Here is a 26,857-nt window from a genome sequence, read left to right as displayed (position 1 = left end):
ATTTTCTAGCAAAAAAATTATGATTTGTACATGTAGGAGAGAAGTGCCAGAATAGGCCTGGTATGGAAGTGTGTATAACTGCCCGGTATGGAAGAGGTTAAAAAAAGCACCCTTATGATTTCCTTTGCTAGTACATTTCAAAGTGTAAACTGTTATCAGTGTGATCATTGATGTGCCTTATAAATCTTTGTTTACTCACAGTGTCCCTGGTATGCAGACAGTGGCCATTGCTACTGCGGGCATCTGAAGCTTGCTCGTACATGTTTCTAGGATTTGGTGCAGCTGGCTACCCAGCATGCACCTCCCGATCTCACGTCTGCACACTGTGTTGATTACAGAAATAATGCAACGCTAATGGAATTTTAAGTAGAAAAAGGTAACTAAACAAAAAAAAAAACAATAGCCAAAGATTACAAGCACAGGTATCAGCTACCAGTGGGGCCATGGGTGTAAGAAAGGGTGGATTTCAGCTTTAAATGTCTTTGTATGTAGCAGAACTACCAATACCCTTGCATGGATGTGTGTTTGAGTTTATGCACCTGTAAAAAATGTATGTGGTGCTTGCATACCCTTAACTATATAGAGTATAGGCACGTAGAAAAAAAAACACAAAGTCAATAAAGATGGTAGTTCACTTAAAGTTCAGCCAAAAAAAAACGAACTCTAAATTTAATAGCAGTCACACACTTATGCCGCGATGAAAAATGCAATTTTTTTAAATGGTCATTAAAAACGATCGTGTGTAGGCTCCAGAGCATTTTTCTCGACGTGAAAAATGGCCTTTTAAAATTTAGAACATGCTCTAAATTTTCACGTTGTTTTTTTTCACGTCGTGTGTAGGCTTTAACGACGTGAAAAAAACACGCATTCTCAGAAGCAAGTTATGAGACGGGAGCACTCGTTCTGGTAAAACTAGTGTTTGTAATGGAGATAGCACATTCATCACGCTGTAACAGACTGAAAAGCATGAAGACTGAAAAGCGTGAATCGTCTTTCACCAAACTTTTACTATCACGAAATCAGCAAAAGCAGCCCAAAGGGTGGTGCCATCTGAATGGAACTTCCCTTTATAGTGCCGTTGTACATCACCGCGCTTTGCTCAAGCATTTTTTTTTCACGATCGTGTGTATGCAAGGCAGGCTTGACAAGAATCACGTTGAGAAAAACATAGTTTTTTTCTAGGACATTAAAAATGGTCGTGTGTACGCAGCCTAAGACTAAACTATCTAACCTTGTAAAGCAAACATCACTATACATATCGTGTCTGCAGCTGGAAAGGTCCACTCTCCAGCTACAGATGCGGTGTGGAAGAGACCGCAGACAATGGCTAGGAAATGCCAGGCAAGTGATGGCACCCATACAGTTACTTTGGGGTTACCATTGTCGGCTGCCTCTACTGCACACTCCTACACAGAAACTGTCATTGACTGCTCAGAGTGGGACTTGACCGATTTTTGGTTTACAGGGTTAGATAGATTAGTCTTAGAATGTGGCTGCGAGTAGATTTAAAAGTTAGTTTTTGGCTGAACCTCTACTTTAAGGAACCATTTTTTGAAAAAATACTCAGTAAATTGTTGGGTCTGATGATTAAGCACAGCACTGAACACAAGTTCCATTTTGAAGCTTCCCTTCAGCGCTTCGTGCTTTCCAGCGGCTCCATACACCAGTGCCCCAATAAAGCATGATGATCCCTTCTCGATTATTCCCAAAGTTAAAAAAAAGACTTTGTCCTTCAACACCCAGCAGAGTTTCATTGGTACAAACCCAGTTAAGTACCCTTTCATTGTCACATTCATAGAGTCGCAGTGGCTGGTTTGTGCGTTGTTTCTCTACACCTACACATAGTCCCTTCTTTGTGCTCATAAGCCTTCCTCTTGGGAGCCAGCGGAAAAACTGAGAGAAAGAATCTGTGGAACATTCGGAGGCAGTAAGTTCAAACAGAAGTGGAGAGCTGGAGGAGCGTACTTCAGCACACTTTTCATGAGATTCACTATAAACATGGAAAGAACCTGTGGAGTTAACATGAAAAGGATAAAACTTAATATGAGTCAAAAAAATATGTCTACACAGCAGTACTGAAAATAAAATTGTATACCCAGAGATGCCAATTTTTTCTGTTCCTCTTTTAAGAATTCAAATTCTGTTTTCATAGAAGAATCTAGGAAAAAATATATTTTTACTATTTCTAAGAGAAAATTAGGGGGAAATAACCTTACAGATATGAAACAAATATGCTATTACCCAGGAAAGTGACATTTTTCTGCAGAGAAAAGTAACTATTTCTCTTACTAATATTCATATAAATTTGTTTACCATCAGCTCTGCGGAATGCAGTCAACATAATTTAAATGAGCTCTTCTGAATCAGTAGTAAAAAGCATTTCGAAATAACCCCCATTCTTTCATCTATTTCATATAATTGGTGATCTGATCATATGGGCTAAAAGGGAATAAAAGGGCAAGGGGTTATCCAGAATGGCCTATGTTTCCCAGAAAGAGAATATGGTAGTTGAACAACTCTCTTTTGGGCCAACATGAGCTGTTTATAATGATAGATCCTCAGTAGCCACCAATTTGTCCACCAAGCTAGAGTCCTGTTGGCTCGTTACATGTAGAAAATGTTTTTTTATTTTTCAAATAGCACTAAGCAAGATGTGTGTCATTGTCCATTAATTTCTTATGTACACCCTAACAATGAACCTCTCTTAACCACTTGGTAACCGCCCTATAGCCGAAATACGGCTACAAGGCGGTTCCCTAACTCTAGGAGGGCGTCAATATACGTCCTCCCAGAGAGTCAGAATTGCGCGCCTGAGCGGGCGCGCACACGCGATCACCGGCGCTCGGCGGGTCCACGGGACCCGCAGCAACACGGATCGCGGTAAGGAGCCAATGGAAGCGGCTCCTTACCACGTGATCGCGCGATCACTTGTAAACAAACCGGCGTCATGTAATGACGCCGGTTCCTCCCTCTCCTCTCTGTACCGTTCGGTACAGTGTGAGAGGAGAGGGAGGGGGGGGGGGATCGGGCGGCAGCAGCAGCCGCCGCACTGTGGGCTGGATCTGTGACAATTGCAGTCACAGATCCAGCCATCCCTGCGCAAGACTCTGCAATATAAAAAAAATGATAAGCGCTAAAGTAAAGTGCAATACTCTGCAATACCCCCCATACTCTGCAATACCCCCCCATACTCTGCAATACCCCCCCCATACTCTGCAATACCCCCCCCATACTCTGCAATACCCCCCCCATACTCTGCAATACCCCCCCCCATACTCTGCAATACCCCCCCCATACTCTGCAATACCACCCCCCCCCATACTCTGCAATACCACCCCCCCCATACTCTGCAATACCACCCCATACTCTGCAATACCACCCCATACTCTGCAATACCCCCCCATACTCTGCAATACCCCCCCATACTCCGCAATACCCTCAATACTCCAATACCTTGCAATACGTCGCCTATGGGGATTTTTAAGTAGCAACGTTTGGCGCAATTTCACGAGCGTGTGCAATTTTAAAGGGTGACATGTTGGGTATCTATTTACTCGGCGTAACTTCATCTTTCATATTATGCAAAAACATTGGGCTAACTTTACTGTTTTTTTTTTTTTAAGCACAAAACAGTTTTTTTTCTAAAAACACGCGTTCAAAAAATTGCTGCGAAAATACCGTGCAAGATAAAAAGTTGCAACAACCGCCATTGTATTCTCTAGGGTATTTGAAAAAAAAACATATATAATGTTTTGGGGTTCTATGTAATTTTTTAGCAAATAAATTATGATTTTTACATGTAGGAGAGAAATGTCAAAATTGGCCTGGGTGCTCCAGAACGCCTGATGGTGCTCCCTGCACGTTGGGCCTCTGTATGTGGCCACGCTGTGTAAAAGTCTCACACATGTGGTATCGCCATACTCGGGAGGAATAGCAGAATGTGTTTTGGGGTGTAATTTGTAGTATGCATATGATGTGTGTGAGAAATAACCTGCTAATATGACAGAAACTAGAATTTTTTTTTTATTTTTACAGAATTTTCAGTCTTTTTTCTTTTATAGCGCAAAAAATAAAAACCGCAGAGGTGATCAAATACCACCAAAAGAAAGCTCTATTTGTGTGAAAAAAAGGACAAAAATTTCAGATGGGTACAATGTTGTATGACTGAGTAATTGTCATTCAAATTGTGAGAGCACCGAAAGCTGAAAATTGGTCTGGTGATTAAGGGGGTTTTCGTGCCCAGTGGTCAAGTGGTTAAACAAATAAAATATTAAAAAGTGCATTGCATCATTAGCGCTCAATATAATGATACAGTGTACTCGGCAATCGCACACCAACTTCAAAAATAAGAAACAAATGGATAAAAGAGAATGCCAGTTCCATACAAAAAATGTTTTAATGCACTTACAAAAATAAACTCAACTCCCCAATCAAAAACATCCCTCCTCCCCACCACCACCCCTGATAAAAGTGAAAATAATTCATCATTGACTATCGTACAAATGGGAAGCCTGTGGTCGATACCTGCACAGGGGGGTGAGTCGGGCTTCCCCTCCGGACGGGGTGGAATCCGTCTTCTCCCGGGGGGTAGATGACCAGCTTAGGGCTGTTACATAACATAAGTATGCAGTTTTCAACATAGTGGGCTGAGGTGTGGTTATTGTCTTACTAATGGATTTGGGCCATTTGATGGGATCTTATTGGGTGGTATTGGCGATACAGTTGAGACTTACCGATGCACATGATAAGGTACCAGGCTATTCCCTATATTTGATTGTATACTGTGCGATGAAAATCTGAGATTTTCTTGTTTTATTTTGCTGCGTAAAACTTTTGTAAAATTATTAAAACGTAGTGAAAATAATGACAACATTGTCATCCGGATCCCCCAACAAACATGCCACTCACATAATCACCATAACGGTAATGGTAAATGATAGTATGCTAAATTAAGTGCATCTGATGACCCTTTCATTGTCCAAAGGTGCCAAGGAACTGAACTGACAACATGCACTTTTTCAGCTAATATTGCTATAAGTGCAATAAACGATTTTGTATGGAATCTGCATTCTTTCTCTTTTACCAACTTAGTTCTTATTTTTTAAATAGACTTCTTACATTTTTTTCCTTTTGGCCTGCTAAACTAGAAGCATTTGGATAGTTCTGTTTAATAAGTGCAAAAAAAAGTCAGTAATTCAAATCTCAAAAAGATCACCCCCATTTTTTTCTCTCCCACTCCTTTTTGTAAGCCTGTGTTTCCTCTTATTCCTCAAGTTGGGGCCCCCCCCCCCCCCCCATCCCCGACTCTATTCCCCCATTTTACGCACTGGAGATTTTAGTTAGCTAAAATAAGACTAAAACAAAACAATTCAGGTGACTATAATACGGCAAAAGCTAACATGGCATTTTAGTCAAAAGTCTATGACTAAAACGAAACCGAAATTTCTCAAAATTAACACCATCCAGTAGTAGCAAATGGTATCCCCCTCCTTCTCTGTAACAAACTCATAATGGTATTCAGGGTGGTATATAAGGAAGATTGTGAACATGCTGTGCTAGCACCAGCCCACATGCTTTTAGCAAGTAGGTGTTCCAAAGGGGGCATGGGCATCCGCAGCATAGGGCAAGGGGGGGCAATTGCTTCACTTTGTATGGAAGTTACTCAGTCTCGGGCATACCATGCCCATATAAATATAGCCTAGAGAATGTACATCTTTCTGTATTGCAATACATCTGTTGTGGCCATATTTTGATCTTGATGAAAACAACCTATACTTTATTGCAATATAGAAAGATGTACATTCTCTGGGCTATATTTATATGGGCATGGACTGGTACGCCTGGCCTGAATAACTTCCAATACAAAGTGAAGCTGAATTATCTCAAGAGCTATTTTCACACTGCAATCTGGCCGCGTAATCGGTAAAGCAGCACTAGTTTTAACGGCGCTTTACCATCGTTTTAGCAGTCGCTAGCGGGGTGCTTTTAACCCCCACTAGCGGTCAAAGAAAGAGTTAAATGCGACTGTGTATCGCCGCTGCCAAAGCGCCCCCCACCTGAAAAAAATTGTGCGGATGCCCATGAATGGGGGTCCCACAAATAAATAGGGTCATTTTGCAAATCACCAGCTAGATGCTGACAGTTGGAGATGCATTTTTTTCTATATTATGATTTTTTTCTGTTACATTATTAGAAAAACAGCAGATCCATTATAGATTACCTGATAAGGATTGGATCTTAGGACCTACAGGTGATCGCTACCACATTAGCGGATTTATACTTACATTTTGGTAGAATGATTCCGAGAACACACAGAGTCAAGATGAGCATTAGACCACCGAAGCACAAAACAAACAAGAATTTGCTTCTCTCATAACAACCTGCAACATAGGAAAACTTATCAAGCACAGATGATGACCAATTTGTACAACTCAGACAACATACAGTTAAAACTTACTGGTATATACTTTTTTGGGGATTTTTTTTATATACTGTGTGTATATATATATATATATATATATATATATATATATATATATATATATATCGAGATACACACTGAAACGAAAAAGAAGCATTGATAAATTGTATCAGTGCATTATGCGCAGGGTTCAGAAGTAAGCTACATACAGAGTGCAGGGTTCAGGCGTGTGCTACATGATGATGATGCAGGACTCAGGAATATGCTATTTACAGGGGGCAGGGCTCAGGAGTGAGCTACTTACAGGGTGCTAGACTCAGGAGTGTGCTATGTACAGGGTGCAGTATTCAGCAGTGCACTATGTACAGGTTGCAGGACTCAGGACTGGGCTACGTACAGGGTGCAGGACAGAGGGGATGCTTACGAAGAGCAGCTACAACTTACAGTTATAGAGTGTGTGTAGCCTGTGCGCACAGGCTTTAGAAAGAGCTGCCGTTGGGACAGAAGAGTGATTGTGCACATCCCCCCCGTCCCCTCCCTCCACTGCTTTCATAGGGATGGTGCAGGGCACGGAGGGCTGTGTGGATTGCTGTCATCTGTGCAAATAGAAGTTACTTTTCTGTTTGTGAAAGTCACAGCAATTAGCAGATAAGTGGCTATTGTCAGAGGTGGCGGATGTATGTTTTTAGGAGTTGGCCTTTTTAAATCTAATTGTGAATGAGGGAGGGGGAGGAGCCAGATGCTGACTAGTTGCTTTATTGGAGAAGGTCCACTTTAACATGGATTGGGTCCACTTTAACATGCATTGGGCACGCATCGGGAAGAATCTGTGATCGCCGCGTCCCTTAGACACAGCCAATTACAAATCATGGTACATGGTCAATTGCAGTGGCCTTTTACCACATGATCGTTGTGTCCAATGACAAGTGATCTAAATTGTAAACAACTGAGATCATCAGCTGTTGATCGCTCCCTTTCCCTCACACAGAGACCAAGTGTGAGGGAAGGAGAGCGATCTATGAGTTTATTTGGGCCCAGTGCAACCTCTATGCCCAACAATTTATAGCCAAAATCCAACTTCATAATATTCCTGTCCCTATGAAAGGAAAGCAATAACAGTGGAGGAGTTCACAATTTTTTTGGGCCTCACATTTAATATGGGAAAAATGTGTTACACTTATATTGGTCCACCAACCCCATCCATCACATGCCAATCTAGTCATCAGTAATGCCAAGAACAAGATATTTGATGATTATGCGGTTCCTGCATTACAACGATAACACCCAGTGCTCTCCCTGAAATGATCCAGCATATTATACATTGTATAAAATTCAGCCATTTATACATTTTTTATCAGAGAAATTCTCCCAATTATTTATCACAGACAAAAATATCTGCATGGATGAGTCCCTTGTCCAGTTTACTGGCAGGCTGGGCTTCAAGCAATTCATCCCCAGCAAAAGGACCCAATATGGGATGAAACTTTACAAGTTATGCAACAGAGCCATGGTGTACACCTATGCTTTCTGGACCTATGAAGGAAAGGACTCAGCTGCATCCCCCTAAAGCCCAGACTACATTGGATCAAGCAGAAAATTGTTTTGGGACCTTATATTCCCACTCCTCGAAAAAGGTTATCATCTCTATGTTGACAACTACTATACCAGTTTGCCCCTTTTCTACAATATTCACCGGAAGAAAACTCTAGCATGTGGAACCGTGAGAGCTAGTAGGAAGGGCTTCCCTCAAAGACTAGTTAATACAAAACTAAGGAGTCTGCCAGTTTGTGGAACAAGGAAATTCTGGCTATGAAGTGGAGGGACAAAAGAGATATCTTCTGAGGGCCCAGGGAATGGATACCAAGTGCCCAGAGGCGATTCAGTTTGCATGTGTTGCGCTATATAAGTTTTTCACTCACTCATCTACATGCGGTCTTCAATCCACAACAACTGCGTGGAAGTCGACTTCAACGAGCCTTTTATTTGACCACGCCACTGCCTGCTGCCTAAACTGGCCATACCTCAGCCTGCTCCGGAAATGACCCTGGCTTGTTATTCGACCACACCTCTGCCTGCCGCCTAAACTGTACATACCTCTGTCTGCTCCAGAAACTGAGCTTTGCCTGTTATCTGACCATGCTTCTGCCTGCCGTCTAAACTGACCATACCTCTACTTGCTCTGGAATTGACCCTTGATTGTTTTTTGCCTGCTGCTTAAATTGACCTTTTACCCTGCTACTGTGATAGTAAGGCCTTGTACACACGACCAAACATGTCCGCTGAAACTGGTCCGCGGACCAGTTTCCGCGGACATGTTCGACCGTGTGTACGGCCTAGCGGACAGGTTTCCGGCCTAGCGGACAGGTTTCCAGTGGACAAAAGTTTCTTAGCATGCTAAGAAACTTGTCCGCTGGAAACATGTCCGTCGGACATGTCCGATGGTTAGTACACCTAATCGGACATGTCCGCTGGTTATGACGTGTAACCAGCGTCCCGAAATCCCGCGCATGCGTCGAATTGATTCAATGCATGCGTGGAAGCATTGCACTTCCGTGTTTGAGAACGTCGGTGTCTTCTTCGTCACCGTGTTCTCTGTTCACAGGGATTTTGGTCTGATGGTGTGTACACGCATCAGACCAACGGACAATTCAGCCTTGTCCGCTGGAAACGGTCCGTCGGACATGTTTCATCGGACATGTTCGGTCGTGTGTACAAGGCCTTAGATTCATCATGACACAGGGGTCTCACATATGTGAGGGGCTTCAGAATAGTTTCTCCGGACGGAGAAATTTTTTTATTGGTTTTCTCAGGGTTTTGTAAGGGTCTGGAGACCGAAGAATTCAAAGATATTTGAGTGGGAGAAGCCTCTACCCCTGTTACCAGGTCTTACCTGACCGAGGCCCTAAGCCTGATATTTCTGCCTGCTGCCTACTTACTGCCATCATGCCTCTGCCTGCCGCATGAACTGACCAAACCTCTACCTGCTACCTGTACTATGGACCATGTTTCTGCCTACTAGCAGCACCATTTTGGCAGTGCTGAAAATATCTCTGCCTGCTTCCTGTACCGACTGTGGACAATATTCCTGCCTGCTGCCTGGACAATTCCGTTTGGTGTCATTAACCACGTCCCTGCCTACTGCCTGGACCAAGGCTCTCCTGTACTACTAAAACGACAGGTAATCTTTTGATTACCCTTTGCTTAGCAGAATGTATTTTGGGGTGTATTTCTTGGTATTACATGCTTAGAAATATGAAGGGCCTTCAAAAATGATAGGTTGTCAGGAAGTTAAATAATGTAAGTCATGTCCTTAGAATACCTTATGGTGCACCTTGCATGTTGTGCCTCTCTATGTGACCAGGCTGTGAAAAAGTCTCACACATCTGGTATCGCCATACTCAGGAGGAGTAGCAGAATTAGTTTTGATGTGTACATTTTTTAAAAGACTCATTATGCCTCATAGAATATACGATTGGTGTTTGTTTATAAAAATTGGGCCATTTTGTATATAATTCCATTGTCCTGGTGCTTCCAGGCCTTCAAAAGTGTAATGGGTAGTCAAGAAATTAGATGTGTCATTTATGTCCATAGAACACCTGATGTTGCTCCTAGTATTTTGTGCCTCTCTATGTGGCCGGGCTGTGGAAAAGTCTCACACATGTAGTATTGCCATACTCAGGAGGGGTAGCAGAATGTATTTTGGGGTGTAATTTTTTATATGTACATGCTATGTGTTAGAAATATCTTATAACTGGACAACTTTGTGCAAAAAAATATGTTTTCATTTTCTTTCCACAGTTTCTGAAAACTTGTGGAAAAAAATAACATGTTCAAAAGACTCATAATGCCTCACAGAATATACTTTGGGGTGTTTGCTTCTCAAAATTGAGTCATTTTGCGGGTAATCCCACTGTCATGGTGCTTCAGTAATTTAAACTGCTTCGGTAATTTATGTCCCTACAACACCTGATGGTGCTCCTTGCATGTTGGGCCTCTGTATGTGCCTCTGTATGTGTACCTGTTAACATGACAATTTTGTGAAAGTAAAATCTTAATTTTCCATTGAATTGTGGGAAAAAATTACAACTTCAAAAAATTCACCATGCCTCTTAATAAATACATTGGAATGTCTACTTTGCAAAAATGTGTAATTTGGGGAGGGGGGGATTTGTACTGTCCTAGCTTGTTAGTGTCTCAAGAAATGAGATAAGCTGTCAGTGCATCAGGTGTGATCAATTTTCAATAGCTTGTAGACTCAATAACTTTCACACAGACCAAATAATATGCACTGATTTGGGTTATTTTTACCAAAGCGCTGAAGCAGTATGTATGCACTGATTTGGGTTATTTTTACCAAAGCGCTGAAGCAGTATGTATGAAGAAAAATTACTTATTTTCAAAATTTTATAACAGAAACATAGAAATTATTTATTTATTTTTGAATTTTCAGTCTTTTTTATTTAAATAAAAAAATAAGAAACACAGTGGTGATTAAATACCACCAAAATATAGCTCTATTTGCGTGTAAAAAAAAAAAAGGACAAAAATAATATTGCTACATTGTTGCATGACTGAGTAATTGCCATTGAAAGTGTGAGAGCATTAAAAGCTGAAAATTGTTCTGGGTAGGTAGGGGAAATAAGTGCCCAGTAGGCACGTGGTTAAGCATTCTCTGCACAAGAATTGAGTTTGACTCGTGACTCTTCACTTAAGATGAGCATTATGTTTTTATAGAAAAAAGCTTGCATAATTTACTTCCATAGAGTTAAAGGTTACAGAATTTACATTACAGTACGATTCCCTGAAACAGCTCTGATACTCAGAATCCAGCTGACACTATATACATGGACTTAACTCAATATGTGCTGGGCAGAACTGTGTAGACTAGCTTTTCTCAATTTTTTTACTCCAGGGAAACAATTTAAATAATTACCAAGTCTCTGGGAGCCTTTGCTAAAACCAACACATCAGGGATCAATGGGAAAATTGCTCCTTACATTGGTGACCAGTGGGAGGAATGCCACCCGCCTTACAGACTGCTGAAATGATTATTGGTGCCCAGTGATATTGGACCTGAATCTATGCAGGCACCATAAAATGGGAGGTCAGGCTCAAGGAACTCCTGGCAACTTCTAGAGAATCCCTAGAGTTCCATGGAATCCTGGTTGAGAATGGCTTGCCTAGACCAAAGAGCTGCTATGTTGAGACCGCTGGCAATTCCATTTTTACCCCTTCTAGTCCCTTCCTGGTGGTCTTTTAACTGGGTCTGACCACTGGGAGACAGGATGGGCTTCCTGATCATGTGGTCACTGTGACTGGCTGTCACTGTGGCCACAGGATCGGGAGTCCTTCCCACCAGAGATGTCTTAAACAGCTTGGTCACTGTGCTAGGAGCTTGTTGTAACTGCCATCTCAGCATAGAAACCTTGGCAGCCATGGATGCCTATGTTCATCATGTCAGCGTTAAGGCCCAGCATCTTTGCCGCCACACATATTCTCTACATGGTTGTCAAGAGGTTAAAATTTACAGGCATGATGCACCTATGAACCAAGGTTAGCATAGTGTGTCCTTGGCTAACTTGTATTGTTGTGTTTGACCGCTAGTTAGGTGGCTTACATAGTGTTAAACCACCTCAGTACCAGCCTGTAATACCCCCTTCTTTTCTAGCCCATTTTTCCATTTGCAGTGCTGTGATAGTTTGACTGAAACACTGTATCCAAATTTTTGTGACAAAGACATTGTCTGGTGGTATTTTTACTATATAAATTAGGGCAACACAGTGGAATAGTGGTTAGCACGTCTGCCTTGCAGCACTGAGGTCCTCTTTTTTCCAACAATGACACTGTCTGCATGGGGTTTGCATCCTCTTCCTGTGTCTGTGGGGGTTTTCTTCCATGCTTCAAAGGCATAATAATTATCTCCTGTCTAATCTGGCCTTAGTATATTTCATGCATGCATGTGAGATAAGGACCATACATACAGGTGACTCCCGAGGATGTCATAACAAAGAAATGCATTGGGCGGACCTACAGGAAGTGATGTCATCCCACTGGGTACACCTACAAGTACACCTACATGGTACACTCGGAAGATCCAGGGGAAAGAGAGCTCAGCCTGCACTGTGGTTGGTGGAGCCAGCCTCCAGATGAGTGTAGGCTTATGCCCCAGGTGCATGGTCGAATGAACTTTATAATGTAGGTGCATTTGTATATGGTTTTAACTGTCTGAAGTTTTAATAACAGTTTTACACTATATAAGCTTTTCTTTTCTTTGTGTTACGTGTGTGGATACTTTAGGAGTAAAGCTGCGGCATTGGTCCTGCTTAATTCTCCTAGTAAGTGTAAAGCACTATATGACCCACTGGCTATGAGGCGTTATAGAAATCCAGTGAGTTTTCTAGCATGATGGTATAGAGGTGAACTTTAAGCAGGGCCGGCGCTACCACTAGGCGGATTAGGCAGCCGCCTAGAGCGCACTGCCGCCTAGAGTGCCCGGCCGCCGGTTATTCTACTACTCCCGCACTGTCCACAGAGCTTGCACTATACACAGGCAGCCTCTGAGACTCTGACATGTGTGAAGCAGCGCGCTCCCCCCCCCTCCGCTCTGACACATCAGTGACATCATGTGGTGTGCGTCCACACTGTCCAGAACACCCCCCAGCCCGCTCTCCACTCTGACTCGGAGCAGAGATAGTTCTGAGCAGCAGCACCAGCCCCCCCACGCTCTCCGCTCTGACGTGTGTGTCCAGCGTCCACCACAACCCCCCCCCCCCCCCCCCCCCCCCGAGGATGCTCTCCTGCACTGGCCGTGTCACATTGGAGTGGAGCCGAAAGTAAATCATGGGACAGTCGCGCGGCGGCTCTCCGGGCTTAGGGATAGATGGAGGCGGAGCCTGGACACAGACAGAGGCAGGTACGAAGTGGGCATACGGGCGCCAAGTATGTACTTACCCCCCCCCCCCCCCCCAGGCTGCATTGATTGACAGTGGTGAAGCAGCATTGATGGTCACAGCTGAAACTGTATTACTGTAATTGATGGGCACAGGTGAAGCAGCATTAATGGGCACAGGTGGGGCTGGACTGTATTTGATAGGCGCTGGCTGTATTTGATGGGCACCGGTGACGCAGCATTAATGGGCGCTGGTGAGACTACTTTTGATTGGCGCTAGTGGGGCTGCCTGCATTTGATGAGCACAGGTGAGGCTGCGTTTGATGGGCGCTGGTAAGACTGCGTTTGATGGGCGCTGGTGAGACTGCGTTTGATGGGCGCAGGTAAGACTGTGTTTGATGGGCGCTGGTGAGACTGCGTTTGATGGGCGCTGGTGAGACTGCGTTTGATGGGCGCTGGTGAGACTGCGTTTGATGGGCGCTGGTGAGGCTACGTTTGATGGTCGCTGGTGAGACTGCGTTTGATGGGCGCTGGTGAGGCTGCGTTTGATGGGCGCTGGTGAGGCTGCGTTTGATGGGCGCTGGTGAGGCTGCGTTTGATGGGCGCTGGTGAGGCTGCGTTTGATGGGCGCTGGTGAGGCTGCGTTTGATGGGCGCTGGTGAGGCTGCGTTTGATGGGCGCTGGTGAGGCTGTGTTTGATGGGCGCTGGTGAGGCTGTGTTTGATGGGCGCTAGTGGGGCTGCATTTGATGAGCACAGGTGAGACTGTATTTGATGGGCACAGGTGAGGCTGCATTTCATTGGCACTAAGGATGAGCTCTGGCGTGTTCGCATAGAACACGTGCAGAGCCCGCCAGGAAGTGTGCATGGCGCTGTGCTAATCACAGCCAGGAAGACATTGTCCCGATGCTCGGCTGCAGGGATCATGAAATGTCTCCCTGGCTGTTATTAGTGCAGCGCCGTTCACACTTCCTGGCGGGCTCTGCACGTGTTCTATGCGAACACGCCAGAGCTCATCCTTAATTATCACAGGTGAGGCTGCATTTGATGGGCACAGGTGAGACTGTATTTGATGGGCACTGGTAAAACTTCCTGAATTTGATGGGCACAGGTGAGGCTGCATTGATTGGCACTGGTGAAGCGGCATCACTTACAGTCACACACATACACTGAAACACACAATGCATTCCTGTAGACACACAAAAACCTCTGCTCCCTTTATTAAAAAGGTGTGGTGTACATGGGTAGGGCAATGGGGGTGGAGTCAGGGGTGGAGCTAAAGGTGTGCGCAGCTTTTTGCATTAGGGTGTGCACCCCAAATGTATTAAAACATGAACGGGGTTAATAGGGCAGTGGATGGTGTCAGTAGAGCAGTGGACTTGTCAGTAGGGCAGAGGTTGGTGTCCGCAGGGCAGTGGATGGTGTCAGTATGTTTTTGTTTGTGTTATTTTTTTAAAAGACTTTTAGGAGCTCCATTGGGGGGGCTTTGGTGGAATATTAGCAGGGGGACTCTGCACCGCATGAGGTGATTAGGGTGTGCCCTGGCACACCCCCTGCGCGCGCCTATTGGTGGAGCGGGGGGGGGGCGGCAAAATGAGGTTTCGCCTAGGGTGTCAAAAATCCTTGCACCAGCCCTGACTTTAAGTGGGAAATTAGTGCATGAGGATGTAAAGAGACACAGCACAAATCACTTCATTTCCCACTGGACATTTTGTTTATTGAAGTGGTTTTATATGAGAAGTATTAATTTTGGTATTGCATGATAACACATTAAATTTATTTACCTTTACATTTATAGTGCTTGTATAGGGGCTTTGAGATTTTTTTTGTGGCGCGTGTATAATTTGATTATTTGCATGTACCTTTAGCACATGTGCGGCAAATCCCAGCATTTTTTGGCACCTAGGAAGCATAGGTGCAGAATCCAGCCCCACTGCCAGAAGCCTGTCAAAATCTATGATTGGCTGAAAATTGTGTCTGGATGCTGTACGGAGTGGTACTAGCGCTTAGGGTAGGGTGACCAGACGTCCCCGGTTTCCAGGGACAGCCCCCGGTTTCCAGAGACAGCCCCCGGATTGAGGACACTGTCCCCAGAGCCAGTCTGTTACCGGATTGCAGGGGTGGCACTAGGTGCAGGCCAATCCTGGGTGGGTGCCGAGGCAGAGGAGGGGTGGTCCGCCACAGCTGCCACACACTCCGCCATCAGACAAGTCCCACCTCCTGGTTTTCTCCTTTGGCAGACAGCACCCTTTTCCAATGCCGGGACATGTGCTGTATTTCATAGGTAGAAGTCGGTCCAGGATTTGGGACTTGTGTGCGCCCGGCGATTCAAATTAAAGCTGATACAGTGGGTGACACTGGCCTGACACTTCCCTCAGTGTCCTGCCCCCCCCCCCCGCCTCAGCACCCACCCAGGATCTGTGTGATGATCTGGCTGTCTCTCCTCTCTGAACCCCTGCACAGTTAAGGCTGCATTCCTGGGCACTGAACAGGATGTATTGCTGGGCAAAGTTGAGGCTGCGTTCCTGGGCACTGAACAGGCTGCATTCCTGGGCACTAAACAGACTGCAATGCTGGGCACTGAACAGGCTGCATTGCTGGGCACAGATGAGGCTGCATTGTTGGGCACTGGTGAGGCTGCATTCCTGGAAACTGATGAAGCTGTATTGCAGGGCACAGGTGAGGCTGCATTACTGGGCACTGGTGAGGCTGCATTCCTGGGCACAGTGAGGCTGCAAAGATGGGCACTGGTGAGGCTGCACAGATGGGCACTGGTCAGGCTGCATTGATGGGCACTGGTGAGGCTGCATAGATTGCACAGCTGAGCCCTGCATTCTTTATGTAGCGCACTGCTGAGCCCTGCATTCTTTATGTAGCACACTGCAGAGCACTGCATTCTTTATGTAGCGTGCCCCTTAGCCCTGCATTATTTATGTAGCACGCTCCTTGGCCCTGCATTCTTTATGTAGAGCGCTCCTTAGCCCTGCATTCTTTATGTAACATACTCCTGAACTCTGCACTAGTCATATCTCAAAAACATTAATCACCACTGGGTTTTTTATTTTTTGCTAAACAAACAAAAAAAAGACAGATAATTTCAAAAACACAAAATGTTTATTGTATGTCCTAAAATTTTTCAAACAGGTAATTTTTCTCCTTCATTAATGTGCACTGATGAGGCTGCACTGATGGGCATTAATGAGGCGGCACTGATGAGGCTGCATTGATGTGGTGCACTGATGGGCACTGATAGGTGGCACTGATAATTGACACTGATTGGCACTGATAGGTGGCAGTGGTGGGCACTAATTAGCAGTACTGATTGGCACTGATAGTTGGCACTGGTGGGCATTTGGTTAGCAGCACTGGTGGGCACTTAGGGGACCGATGTCCCTCTAGGGAGGAAATCACTGTCCAGTGTGCCAACAGCCAGAATCCCCTGGGTGCAGAGCATAGAGTGGACTTATCACTATGTGACCAGATGGTGAGCTGCAATATACTGTAGCTGTGACCGGTGAGCTGCTGCTGTGGGGATTTACTACCTGCTGCTAAAGAGACTGCGCCCTGACCATACAGCCAACTAGTTGCCTTATTGCTGCCTGAACGCTTGACTATCCCTATCCTCATGTGCACCAGTGGTACTACTGGGCCCCAACATTAGCTGGATGAAGAATTAGGACTAAAGACTGTCCCTTTACAGCTGCTATACAGAGATCTTTACCTATTGCTTATGCTAAGAGGTACCTCTCAGAGGACATTGCACCATATCCTAGCCATTCCCCTAGAGTGCATTCTAGACTTGTTATAGTATTATTATTCACATTGCAGTTAATGCTTATATGCACTGGGGTAGATTCAAGTAGGGGAGCACACTACTACGGCGGCGCAGCGTACCGTTTTTACGCTACGCCTCCGTAAATTACTTGAGCTACGCTTCATTCACGAAGCATTTGCTCCGTAATTTGCGGGGACGTTTCGTAAAAGTGGCCGGCGTAAGCGCGGGTAATTTAAATGATCCCGTAGGATTTAAATTAGGCGCGTTCCCGCGCCGAACGTACTGCGCATGCTCCGTCGGGAAAATTTCCCGACGTGCATTACATCGCAAGGACGTCATTTGCTTCGACGTGAACGTAAATGGCGTCCAGCGCCATTCACGATTCACTTCCGCAAACAACGTAAATTTCGAAAATCGCGATGCGGGAACGACGTGTATACTTACCATTGGCTGCGCCTCCTAATAGCAGGAGCAGCCTTACGCAGAAAGCGACGAACGCAAACGACGTAAAACTCGAACGCCGGGCGCGCGTACATTTGTGAATCAGCGTGAGTATGCAATTTGCATACTCTACGCTGACCACTACGGGAACGCCACCTAGCGGCCAGCGTAAGAATGCAGCCTAAGATACGACGGCATAAGAGCCTTATGCCAGTCATATCTTAGGCTACAGTCGGCGTATCGAGCTTTCTGAATACAGAAAGTCGATACGCCGGCGCTACTTAGCAATTACGCTGCATATCTATGGATACGCAGGCGTAATTGCTTGCTGAATCCACCCCAGTGTTTATTGCTGACGGATTATGTGTTGATTAGTGGTAAAGAACTCCACTCTAACTTACTTTGGCATAATGATTATACTGTCTAGTACACTGTGTCTGAATCTACCTATAGTATGCTCATTTATGCTCAAACCACCATTTACTCTAACCCATACCAATAAGTGCAAAATGCAAAACTCCGGTGGGTGTAACAAGATGTCATCTTTGCCCTTCTCAATGTATCTTTAAGTATGGAGGAGTGTGGGGGTGTAGAAAGATGGCGGAGACAGAACGTCACTTCCGTTACACTATCTTACGAGGCGCCTAATCTGATGAAACACCTGCAGGGATCTGCTCTCCCTTAAAGTGGATGTAAACCCTTATATGTACCCATTGAAGTGAACAGCCTAAGATGCTACACAGAGATGAAACAAATCTCCCTACATAAGATTTACATGTATACCTGCTTTCTTCAGCGTGTCTTTTTTCCCCAGAAATTGCGTTTGAAAGACCTGCTGCGCAAATACCATGTGACATAAAATATTGCAACAATCACCATTATTTATATATATATATATAAGTTTGGGGGGTTCTAAGTCATTTTCTAGCAAACAAAATTAATTTTAACTCGTAAGCAACAAATGTCAGAAATAGGTTTAGGCATGAAAGGGATAAACTTAACTTTTTTTATATTATGCAATGCTTTAGGAAGCCAAATTGGAATTCAATTAGGGTTGAATTTTTTTTTACCTTGTCTTGGTGGACTATGGCCCCAGCGAAGTCCAGTTTCCTCCACACTGCTCCCTGTAGAAGATAATCTCCACAGATGCCCTGGATCAGTTTTTTCTGTACTGCGTATTGGCTCATATAAGCTTTCATCCTGTAGGTAGATGTTGCTGTGCTCTGAAGAGAGAAGCAGGATGAATGCGATCTAATTTATGGCAACTACAACCTTTATGTTTTAAAGTTTTTCTTTGCTTCTTTGGGAAAAAGGAAACTATTGTTCTAACAGACAGCACCAGTGTCTACAAAGTGGAACTAAAGCTGGCATACAAGGGTCATTTTATTATTATTTTTTTCGTTCAACCGACTGGTTTAAAGGAAAAAAATCTGACCCGATTCCCCCAACCACATATTTGAGGTGGATGGGGGAATCCTTAGCACTGCGCTACTGTATTTTGACAGCAGGGAAGTACCCCAACAGATCAGAGCTGTAGCCTATTGCCTGCAGAGCTAATTGTGCAGCTTTTATCCAACATGGCGGTTGATGAACAGAAGTCAGTCGTAGGCCAAATTCTGTTCAACCTCAGTGACCACACATGGTTCGAAATTTGTCCAGTGATAAAATGGCCAAATTTCGATCCATGTATGGCCAGCTTTACACTAGACAGCTACTTGAGAATGCAGAGGACATAAGTATTTAATGCATGTCTCCGTCTCCTATTTTATCTCTAAAAGACATATAGCCAGATTCAGTAGATACGCCGTCGTAACTCTGAATCTGCGCCGTCGTATATTTAAGTGTATTCTCAAATTGAGATACACTTAAATCTAGCTAAGATACGACCGCCGGCGCCGTCGTATCTTAGCTGTCTATTTAGGTCGGCCGCTAGGGGCGTGTATGCCGATTTACGCCTAGAATGCGTAAATCAGCGAGATACGCCTATTCACGAACGTACGCTTGCCCGTCGCAGTAAAGATACACAGTTTACGTAAGGCGTTTTCAGGCCTAAAGATATTCCACCAAAAAGATGGCGCAGCCAATGTTAAGTATGGACGTCGGAACCGCGTCAAATTTTTTAATTTTTACGTCGTTTGCGTAAGTTGTCCGTGAATGGGGCTGGCCGTAATTTACGTACACGTCGAAAGCAATGAGTCTTTGCGGCGTAAGTTGGAGCATGCGCACTGGGTTACGTCCACGGACGGCGCATGCGTCTTTCGTTAAAAACGTCATTTACGTGGGGTCATGCTTTATTTGCATAAAACACACCCACCTCTTCACAATTTGAATTAGGCGCGCTTACGCCGGCACATTTACGCTACGCCGCCGTAACTTAGGACGCAAGTGCTTTGTGAATCCAGCACTTGCCTCTCTAACTTACGGCGGCGTAGCGTATATGAGATACGCTGCGCCTGCCTAACGTTAGGCACCTCTACGTGAATCCAGCTAATGATTGGGAAGCATTTCCTTTCCTCTCCACAACCCTCCTACTTGCATAGCCATTGAAGCTAGCTTTATATTGTAAATATTCCTGAAGTTAGGTTGTATAGAAAGGCTATAAATATTAACTGTCTTTTAGGGATGAAGGGAATGGAAAGTTTTAATGTCCCTGAAATGTTAAAGGGGTTGTAAAGGTTTGTTTTTTATTTTCTAAATAGGTTCCTTTAAGCTAGTGCCCCAGAACGAAGTCAATGGTGACAAAACGACGTAGGGTAGCGGCGTGCTGACGTCATCACTACATACAGTGTCCCAGAGTGAACGGGCTGTGTTAGCCGGTCGGCTACATATTTTCACATGCAAATTTTTTATCTACTTATTGCAAGTGTGATTTTAAATATTTTTTACATTAAATTGTTTTACTAGATTACGCTGTGTTAGCCTTCTTTCCTTCCTCACCTTGGCTATAATCACTATTGATCATCTGTGAGCTGTGGGAGATTTATCGGATACTGGCTAAAGGATATCCTGCTGCATAGACCCCTAGGCTGGGTAGAAAGCCACACGCCAACAGAAGATCTCTGATTGGGATCTTCCCTTTCGCTTAGAGGCAGTTTGTTTGGCAGCTGGAGAATTTCCTTTCTATCTTATCACTGTTCTGTGGTTTCCCTTGGTTTGATGTCACCAATTTATGTGAAGGAGAGCAGTGTATTTTCAGCTACTAAACCACCATCCGATGCGTCCATCCTTTGAAAATAGGACATTGACTTGTTTACTATTTTTGATATCATATATTTTTTTCACTGGGACTTATTGGAATATGTTGCGGATAGGGTAACCTATTCGTTATAGTGTTTTCAACTTATCCATAGCACAATGAATATTAACATGCATGCTATTTGGTTTTATGTTTGAAATTTTATTTTATTGATCCAATTTGTGTGTGTCTCACATTTAAAGCTGCAGCAATCTTTCTCTTTTAGTTTTTGTCCACTTGACAGCACACTGTTACCACATTTTTCAACTATCTTGGACCTGTTCTTGCTCTTCTCCACAAAATGGCCCCAAATGTGTCTCATTAAAAGCAGACAGTAAAAAAAAAAAAAAAATTACATTTAAAAAGTAGTGAAATTACAAAAAATATCAGATATACATAAAAAAGGAGGGGGAAGCGGGGAGTATTTCCAGACAGAAGAACACAAATGTAAAAAAAGAACAGGCTGGTTGTACCCAAGACGATCAATGGATCGACTTGGGTACAATAAGACAACCCATACATAAATCGAATCTCAGCTGGTCCCTGCCGAGCTGGTCAAATTTAGATCCATTCATGGCCAGCTTAAGAACATAGGGCCAGATTCAGAGAGAAATACGTTACGCTGCGGCAGCGTAACGTATCCCATTTACGTTACACCGCCGCAGGTTTACAGCGTAAGTGCCTGATTCACAAAGCTCTTACCTGTAAACTTCGGCGGTGTAACGTAATTCCACTCGGCGCAAGCCTGCCTAATTCAAATGGGGCGGGCACCATTTAAATTAGGCGCGTTCCCGCGCCGAACGTTCTGCGCATGCTCCATGTTCAAATTTCCCGACGTGCATTGCGCAAAATTACGGTGCCCCGAAGTTTTTTTTTTAAAAGCGACGTGTTCCCGGATGTCTTACTCAAAGAAAAAAAAAATCGAAATTCGATGCGGGAACGACGGCCATACTTTAACATGGCTGATCTAAAGATAAGCCATGTTAAAGCAGGTGTAACTTTGCGATGGGTAAAAACGACTAGTGACGACGTACGGGATTGCGACAAACGCGCGGATCTTCGTGGATCGCCGTAACTAGTCATTTGCATATTCTACGCCAACCGCAATGGCCTCGCCACCTAGCGGCCGGCATAGAATTGCATCCTTAAGATCCGACAGTGTAAGTCAATTACACCTGTCGGATCTTATGGCTATCTATGCGTAACTGATTCTATGAATCAGTCACATAGTTAGGACGGCCGGAACACAGAGATACGACGGCGTATCAGGAGATACGCCGTCGTATCTCTTCTGTGAATCTGGCCCATACACTATACCAGGGCTCAAAATTTCAAGTCCTGAGCTACTAGCCAGGCCTCAAGAGTTACTCGCCACCAGTTGCCCCACCTAATTCATACACTGCCCTGTGCCTAATTGCACCCATAAACACACCCTCATAGATTATCTCATGGAATGACAATGTTTTATGCAGAATCAAGTTACAAAATTAAATATTACCAACAACAACTTTAACAAAATGGGACAGGGCACTGGGGGCAGACCAGAGGGACAGGGCACTGGGGGCAGACCAGAGGGACAGGGCACTGGGGGCAGACCAGAGGGACAGGGCACTAGAACTGGGTCTCTTCCCCATTCTCTTGCTGTCTGCTCTGCAACTCCCATCCATCCTCTCTCTCTCTCCCATTCATCTCATCATCAGGAGCCTGTGTGTGCGGCTCCACGCTTGCATGTCCCCACTTCCCCCTTTTATTCAGGCTGGCAGAGAGGAGAGGAGCTGCAGCACAGTGGGAGGGAGTACAATCCAACGCTGAGATCCACACAACTGCACAGCCATTGACACCATAGCACAGCGCACACTGACAGCGCACAGCACACATTGAGACCAGTCTGTTCACAGTGCTCAGGCTAAACTGTTGGACACTTACATAGAGCACAAGGAGAAGAAAACGGCACAAACTAGAAGGCTGCCGCTCTCATGTCAGGGCAACTTTCAGTGAGCGCTGCACCGGAGTGGTAATTTTTGCAATCCTCCACCTCACTCATTACTTTCTGCTCTCCAGCTACATTGGTTGGGGGCCCGGGGGAGGGGGGCAGGCTCAGAGAGGTCATACTGTTAGGTACCATGGCTTAATGAGAATTGTAAGGAGAGCACCTGTGTACTGCTCTGCCTGTGCGCGGCTCAACAGACTACTTTTCCCGAGCATGCACCTTTCCTCTTCGGCCGCCAATCTCATCGGGACTCTAAGTGTAGGCACAGATTGGAGGGAGATTGGTCATGCAGCCCTGTCATCACTCGCCCCCAGCTTAAATCCACTCGCCAAATGCTAGTAGGCGAGTGGAAATTTTGAGGGCTGCACTATACTACTAAAAGTATTGGGATGCCTGCCTTTACACGCACATGAACTTTAATGCCATCCCAGTCTTAGTCGGTAAGGTTCAATATTGAGTTGGCCCACCCTTTGCAGCTATAACAGCTTCAACTCTTCTGGGAAGGCTGTTACAAGGTTTAGGAGTGTGTCTATGGGAATGTTTGACCATTCTTCCAGAAGCACATTTGTCAGGTCAGGCACTGATGTGGAACGAGAAGACCTGGCTTGCAGTCTGCACTCTAATTAATCCCAAAGGAGTCTATCGGGTTGAGGTCAGCACTTCATCCCAAACTCGCTCATTCATGTCTTTATGAACCTCGCTTTGTGCACTGGTGCGCAGTCATGTTGGAACAGGAAGGGGCCATCCCCATCCCCAATGAAATTGTTCAAAATGCCTTGGTATGCTGACACCTTAAAAGTTCCTTTCACTGGAACTAAGGGGCCAAGCTCAACCCCTGAAAAACAACCCCCACACCATAATCCCCCCCTCCACCAAATTATTTGGACCAGTGTACAAGGCAAGGTTCATAAAAACTTGAATGAACAAGTTTGGGATGGAGGAACTTGACTGGCCTGCACAGAGTGCTGACCTCAACCCCGATAGAACACTTTTGGGATGAATTAGAGAGGAGAATGCCTTCTTGCCACACTTCCTGTGAGCAGACTAAACACAAAAACACTATCTTGGTTGTAAACTATTACTATAGTCCCATTAATTCAGTATGTAATAGAGAAAGGAAGTTTGTTCACAGGATTAACAGGGGAAAATAAAGGCCAAAAGTCCTGAAAAAAAAACAAAAGCAGAAACTACATCTCGACTGCTAAGCTGCAGTACATACATTTTTTTGTTTTTGACTTGAGATAGACTTTACATAAAAAACTTACCTACCCTGAATACATCCTCAAAAAAAAGCGCTAAATAAAGAGAAAAATGTCATCTTGTTTCAAACGCACTTCCCCTAGGTAGTTCAGTGAGCGACACTGAGAGCTTTAAATTATCTTGCTGACTGCGAAAATTGGAAATTGTGCAGAAAAATCTATTTTGCCTAAATCATTCCACATATCCCTAATGAAAAGCAACCATTTATATAAACATGTTTCTGAAAAGGTAAGGTTCTCTGAAAATAAATATTTCAGTTTTTTGTAATTCCCAGTAAACTGAATCAATTGGGTTTCCGGATTTATGGGGGGCTTTTCCAAGCACACCATTAATAAGCCTAGAGAGAGAATCAAACACGGACAACTTTAGGGAAATCTGGTCTCATCCACATAGCACTGCTCTCTGTGACCAACCTTGTCTGGGTTGCACAAAGTTTTGTTTAAGTAAATGGCACTTATACAAGGAGTCACAATGCTTTAGAGCCGAGAACCACCATGTAATTTCCTTTTTAATTCATAAGATCTCCAACGTTTGCAAGCTACTCATGGGACCATTTTTTCTGTTCAAGCCGAGAGACGGAAAAGAGGTGGACAGTCACTATTTAGCCGCAGGAATCCTCAACAACTGTCCTAATGGTCGCAAATCATACCTAAAAGTGCATTAACATATTAGCATGAAAAATGCTCATCCCAACAGCTGATTTGAAATGTCCCCCTGTGTGTGTGTAATGGCAATATTCAACCAAAATTTAAATACTTTAGGCAGTCTTCATAAATACCTGATGGACATCTCTTAAGCTCATTCTCATCAAAACCAGTTGGGGAAACAATATCCACATTACCGTACATCTTCCAGCACTACACAGCCAGTAGGAGCACTTCTCTGTGTTTAATGGCGTTACATCCGCATACAGAACATTTGATGAAATATGTATTTACATGACTTATGTAGTGCCTGCAGCCTATGATATTGCAGTTGTTGGTCACATTTATGTCACTTATGAAGCCAAAAGGAAGAGATAGGGAAAGGAAGGAACATTGTCACTCAGGAAACAGAGGCAGGCACAAAGACGCACTCCGTTCTATAGTAAATATATTACCTATTATTGTTATTATAATTACCATTATTCCTGGTTTACAGTGCCTTGAAAAAGTATTCATACTCCTTGATATTGTATGTGATAGTCCAATTCAAAGTGGCACATAATTGTGAGTGACAGGAGCAGCATACAAATTGGATAACATGACTGTAAGCAGGCTGCAGCACATTGGGAACAAAAAACTGGAAGCAGGCTAGGACATACTGGTGACAAAAGGCTGGAGGCAGGCTAGGACACACTGGTAAACTGGCACACACTGGGAACAAAAGGCTGGAAGCAGGGCTGGTGCAACCACTAGGTAAACAAGGCAGCCTCCTAGGGCGCACTGCTGCCTAGGGGCACCCGGCCACTGGTGTTCCTAGTCTCTTCTCTCTGCAACCAAGTCTCAGTATCTGCAGGCAGCCACCGCTTCATTCTTATATAGTGTCAGAGGCGCAGGACTGTGTCTGTGTCCCAACTCCCGAATGATGGGCACTAGTAGGCTGCATTGATGGGCACTGGTGAGGCTGCATTTGATGAACGCTTCATTAAAAAAGTGAGGTATACATGGGCAGGACAAAGGGGTGGAGCCAAAGGGGGAGCGACAAAATTAGGTTTCGCCTAGGGTGTCAACAATCCGTGCACCAGCCCTGGCTGGAAGCATGTTAGGACACACTGGGAACACAAGGCTGGAAACAGGCTAGGACACACTGGGAACACATGGCTGGAAACAGGCTAGGACACACTGGGAACACAAGGCTGGAAACAGGCTAGGACACACTGGGAACACATGGCTGGAAACAGGCTAGGACACACTGGGAACACACGGCTGGAAACAGGCTAGGACACACTGGAAACACATGGCTGGAAACAGGCTAGGACACACTGGGAACACAAGGCTGGAAACAGGCTAGGACACACTGGGAACACAGGGCTGGAAACAGGCTAGGACACACTGGGAACACGTGGCTGGAAACAGGCTAGGACACACTGGGAACACAAGGCTGGAAACAGGCTAGGACACACTGGGAACACAAGGCTGGAAACAGGCTAGGACACACTGGGAACACAGGGCTGGAAACAGGCTAGGACACACTGGGAACACACGGCTGGAAACAGGCTAGGACACACTGGGAAACCATGGCTGTAAATAGGCTAGGACACACTGGGAACACATGGCTGGAAACAGGCTAGGACACACTGGGAACACATGGCTGGAAACAGGCTAGGACACACTGGGAACACATGGCTGGAAACAGGCTAGGACACACTGGGAACACAAGGCTGGAAACAGGCTAGGACACACTGGGAACACAAGGCTGGAAACAGGCTAGGACACACTGGGAACACGTGGCTGGAAACAGGCTAGGACACACTGGAAACACATGGCTGGAAACAGGCTAGGACACACTGGGAACACAAGGCTGGAAACAGGCTAGGACACACTGTGAACACACGGCTGGAAACAGGCTAGGACACACTGGGAACACACGGCTGGAAACAGGCTAGGACACACTGGGAACACACGGCTGGAAACAGGCTAGGACACACTGGGAAACCATGGCTGTAAAAACTAGCGTTCGTAATGGAGATAGCACATTCGTCACGCTGTAACGGACTGAAAAGCGCAAATCGTCTCTCACCAAACTTTTACTAACCCGACTGGTATTGAACTTCCTTTTAATAGTGCCGTCAAACATGTTGTATGTCACCACGTTCTTGGCTTCCGGAATTTCCGACAACATTTGTGCGACCGTGTGTACGCAAGA

At 44.8% G+C, this 26,857-nt stretch overlaps 1 protein-coding gene across 1 annotated transcript; it reads right to left on the bottom strand.

The window, feature by feature from the left end:
• Positions 1-1,140: 1,140 nt before the first annotated feature.
• Positions 1,141-25,034, bottom strand: LOC120933209. Its single transcript, XM_040346288.1, has 5 exons — positions 24,789-25,034; positions 18,596-18,748; positions 6,285-6,380; positions 2,096-2,158; positions 1,141-2,009 (listed from the first exon to the last, which is right to left on the bottom strand). Exons 1-5 carry the CDS (start codon positions 24,856-24,858, stop codon positions 1,588-1,590), a joined length of 804 nt encoding a protein of 267 aa, XP_040202222.1. The 5' UTR covers positions 24,859-25,034; the 3' UTR covers positions 1,141-1,587.
• Positions 25,035-26,857: the final 1,823 nt, after the last annotated feature.

Source organism: Rana temporaria, chromosome 3 (genome assembly GCF_905171775.1).
Source record: "Rana temporaria chromosome 3, aRanTem1.1, whole genome shotgun sequence".
Classification (NCBI taxonomy): domain Eukaryota; kingdom Metazoa; phylum Chordata; class Amphibia; order Anura; family Ranidae; genus Rana; species Rana temporaria.
Note: the sequence above shows the minus strand (reverse complement) of the source record. Positions and strands in the feature narration are given on the sequence as shown.

Coding starts and splice junctions, on each gene's coding strand:
- LOC120933209 (XM_040346288.1), bottom strand. CDS start 24,858: ATGTACGGTAATGTGGATATTGTTTCCCCAACTGGTTTTGATGAGAAT. Junction 6,381..18,595: donor CCATAGTCCACCAAGACAAG/GTAAAAAAAAAT, acceptor CCTATGTTGCAG/GTTGTTATGAGAGAAGCAAA. Junction 2,010..2,095: donor GAAAAAATTGGCATCTCTGG/GTATACAATTTT, acceptor TTAACTCCACAG/GTTCTTTCCATGTTTATAGT.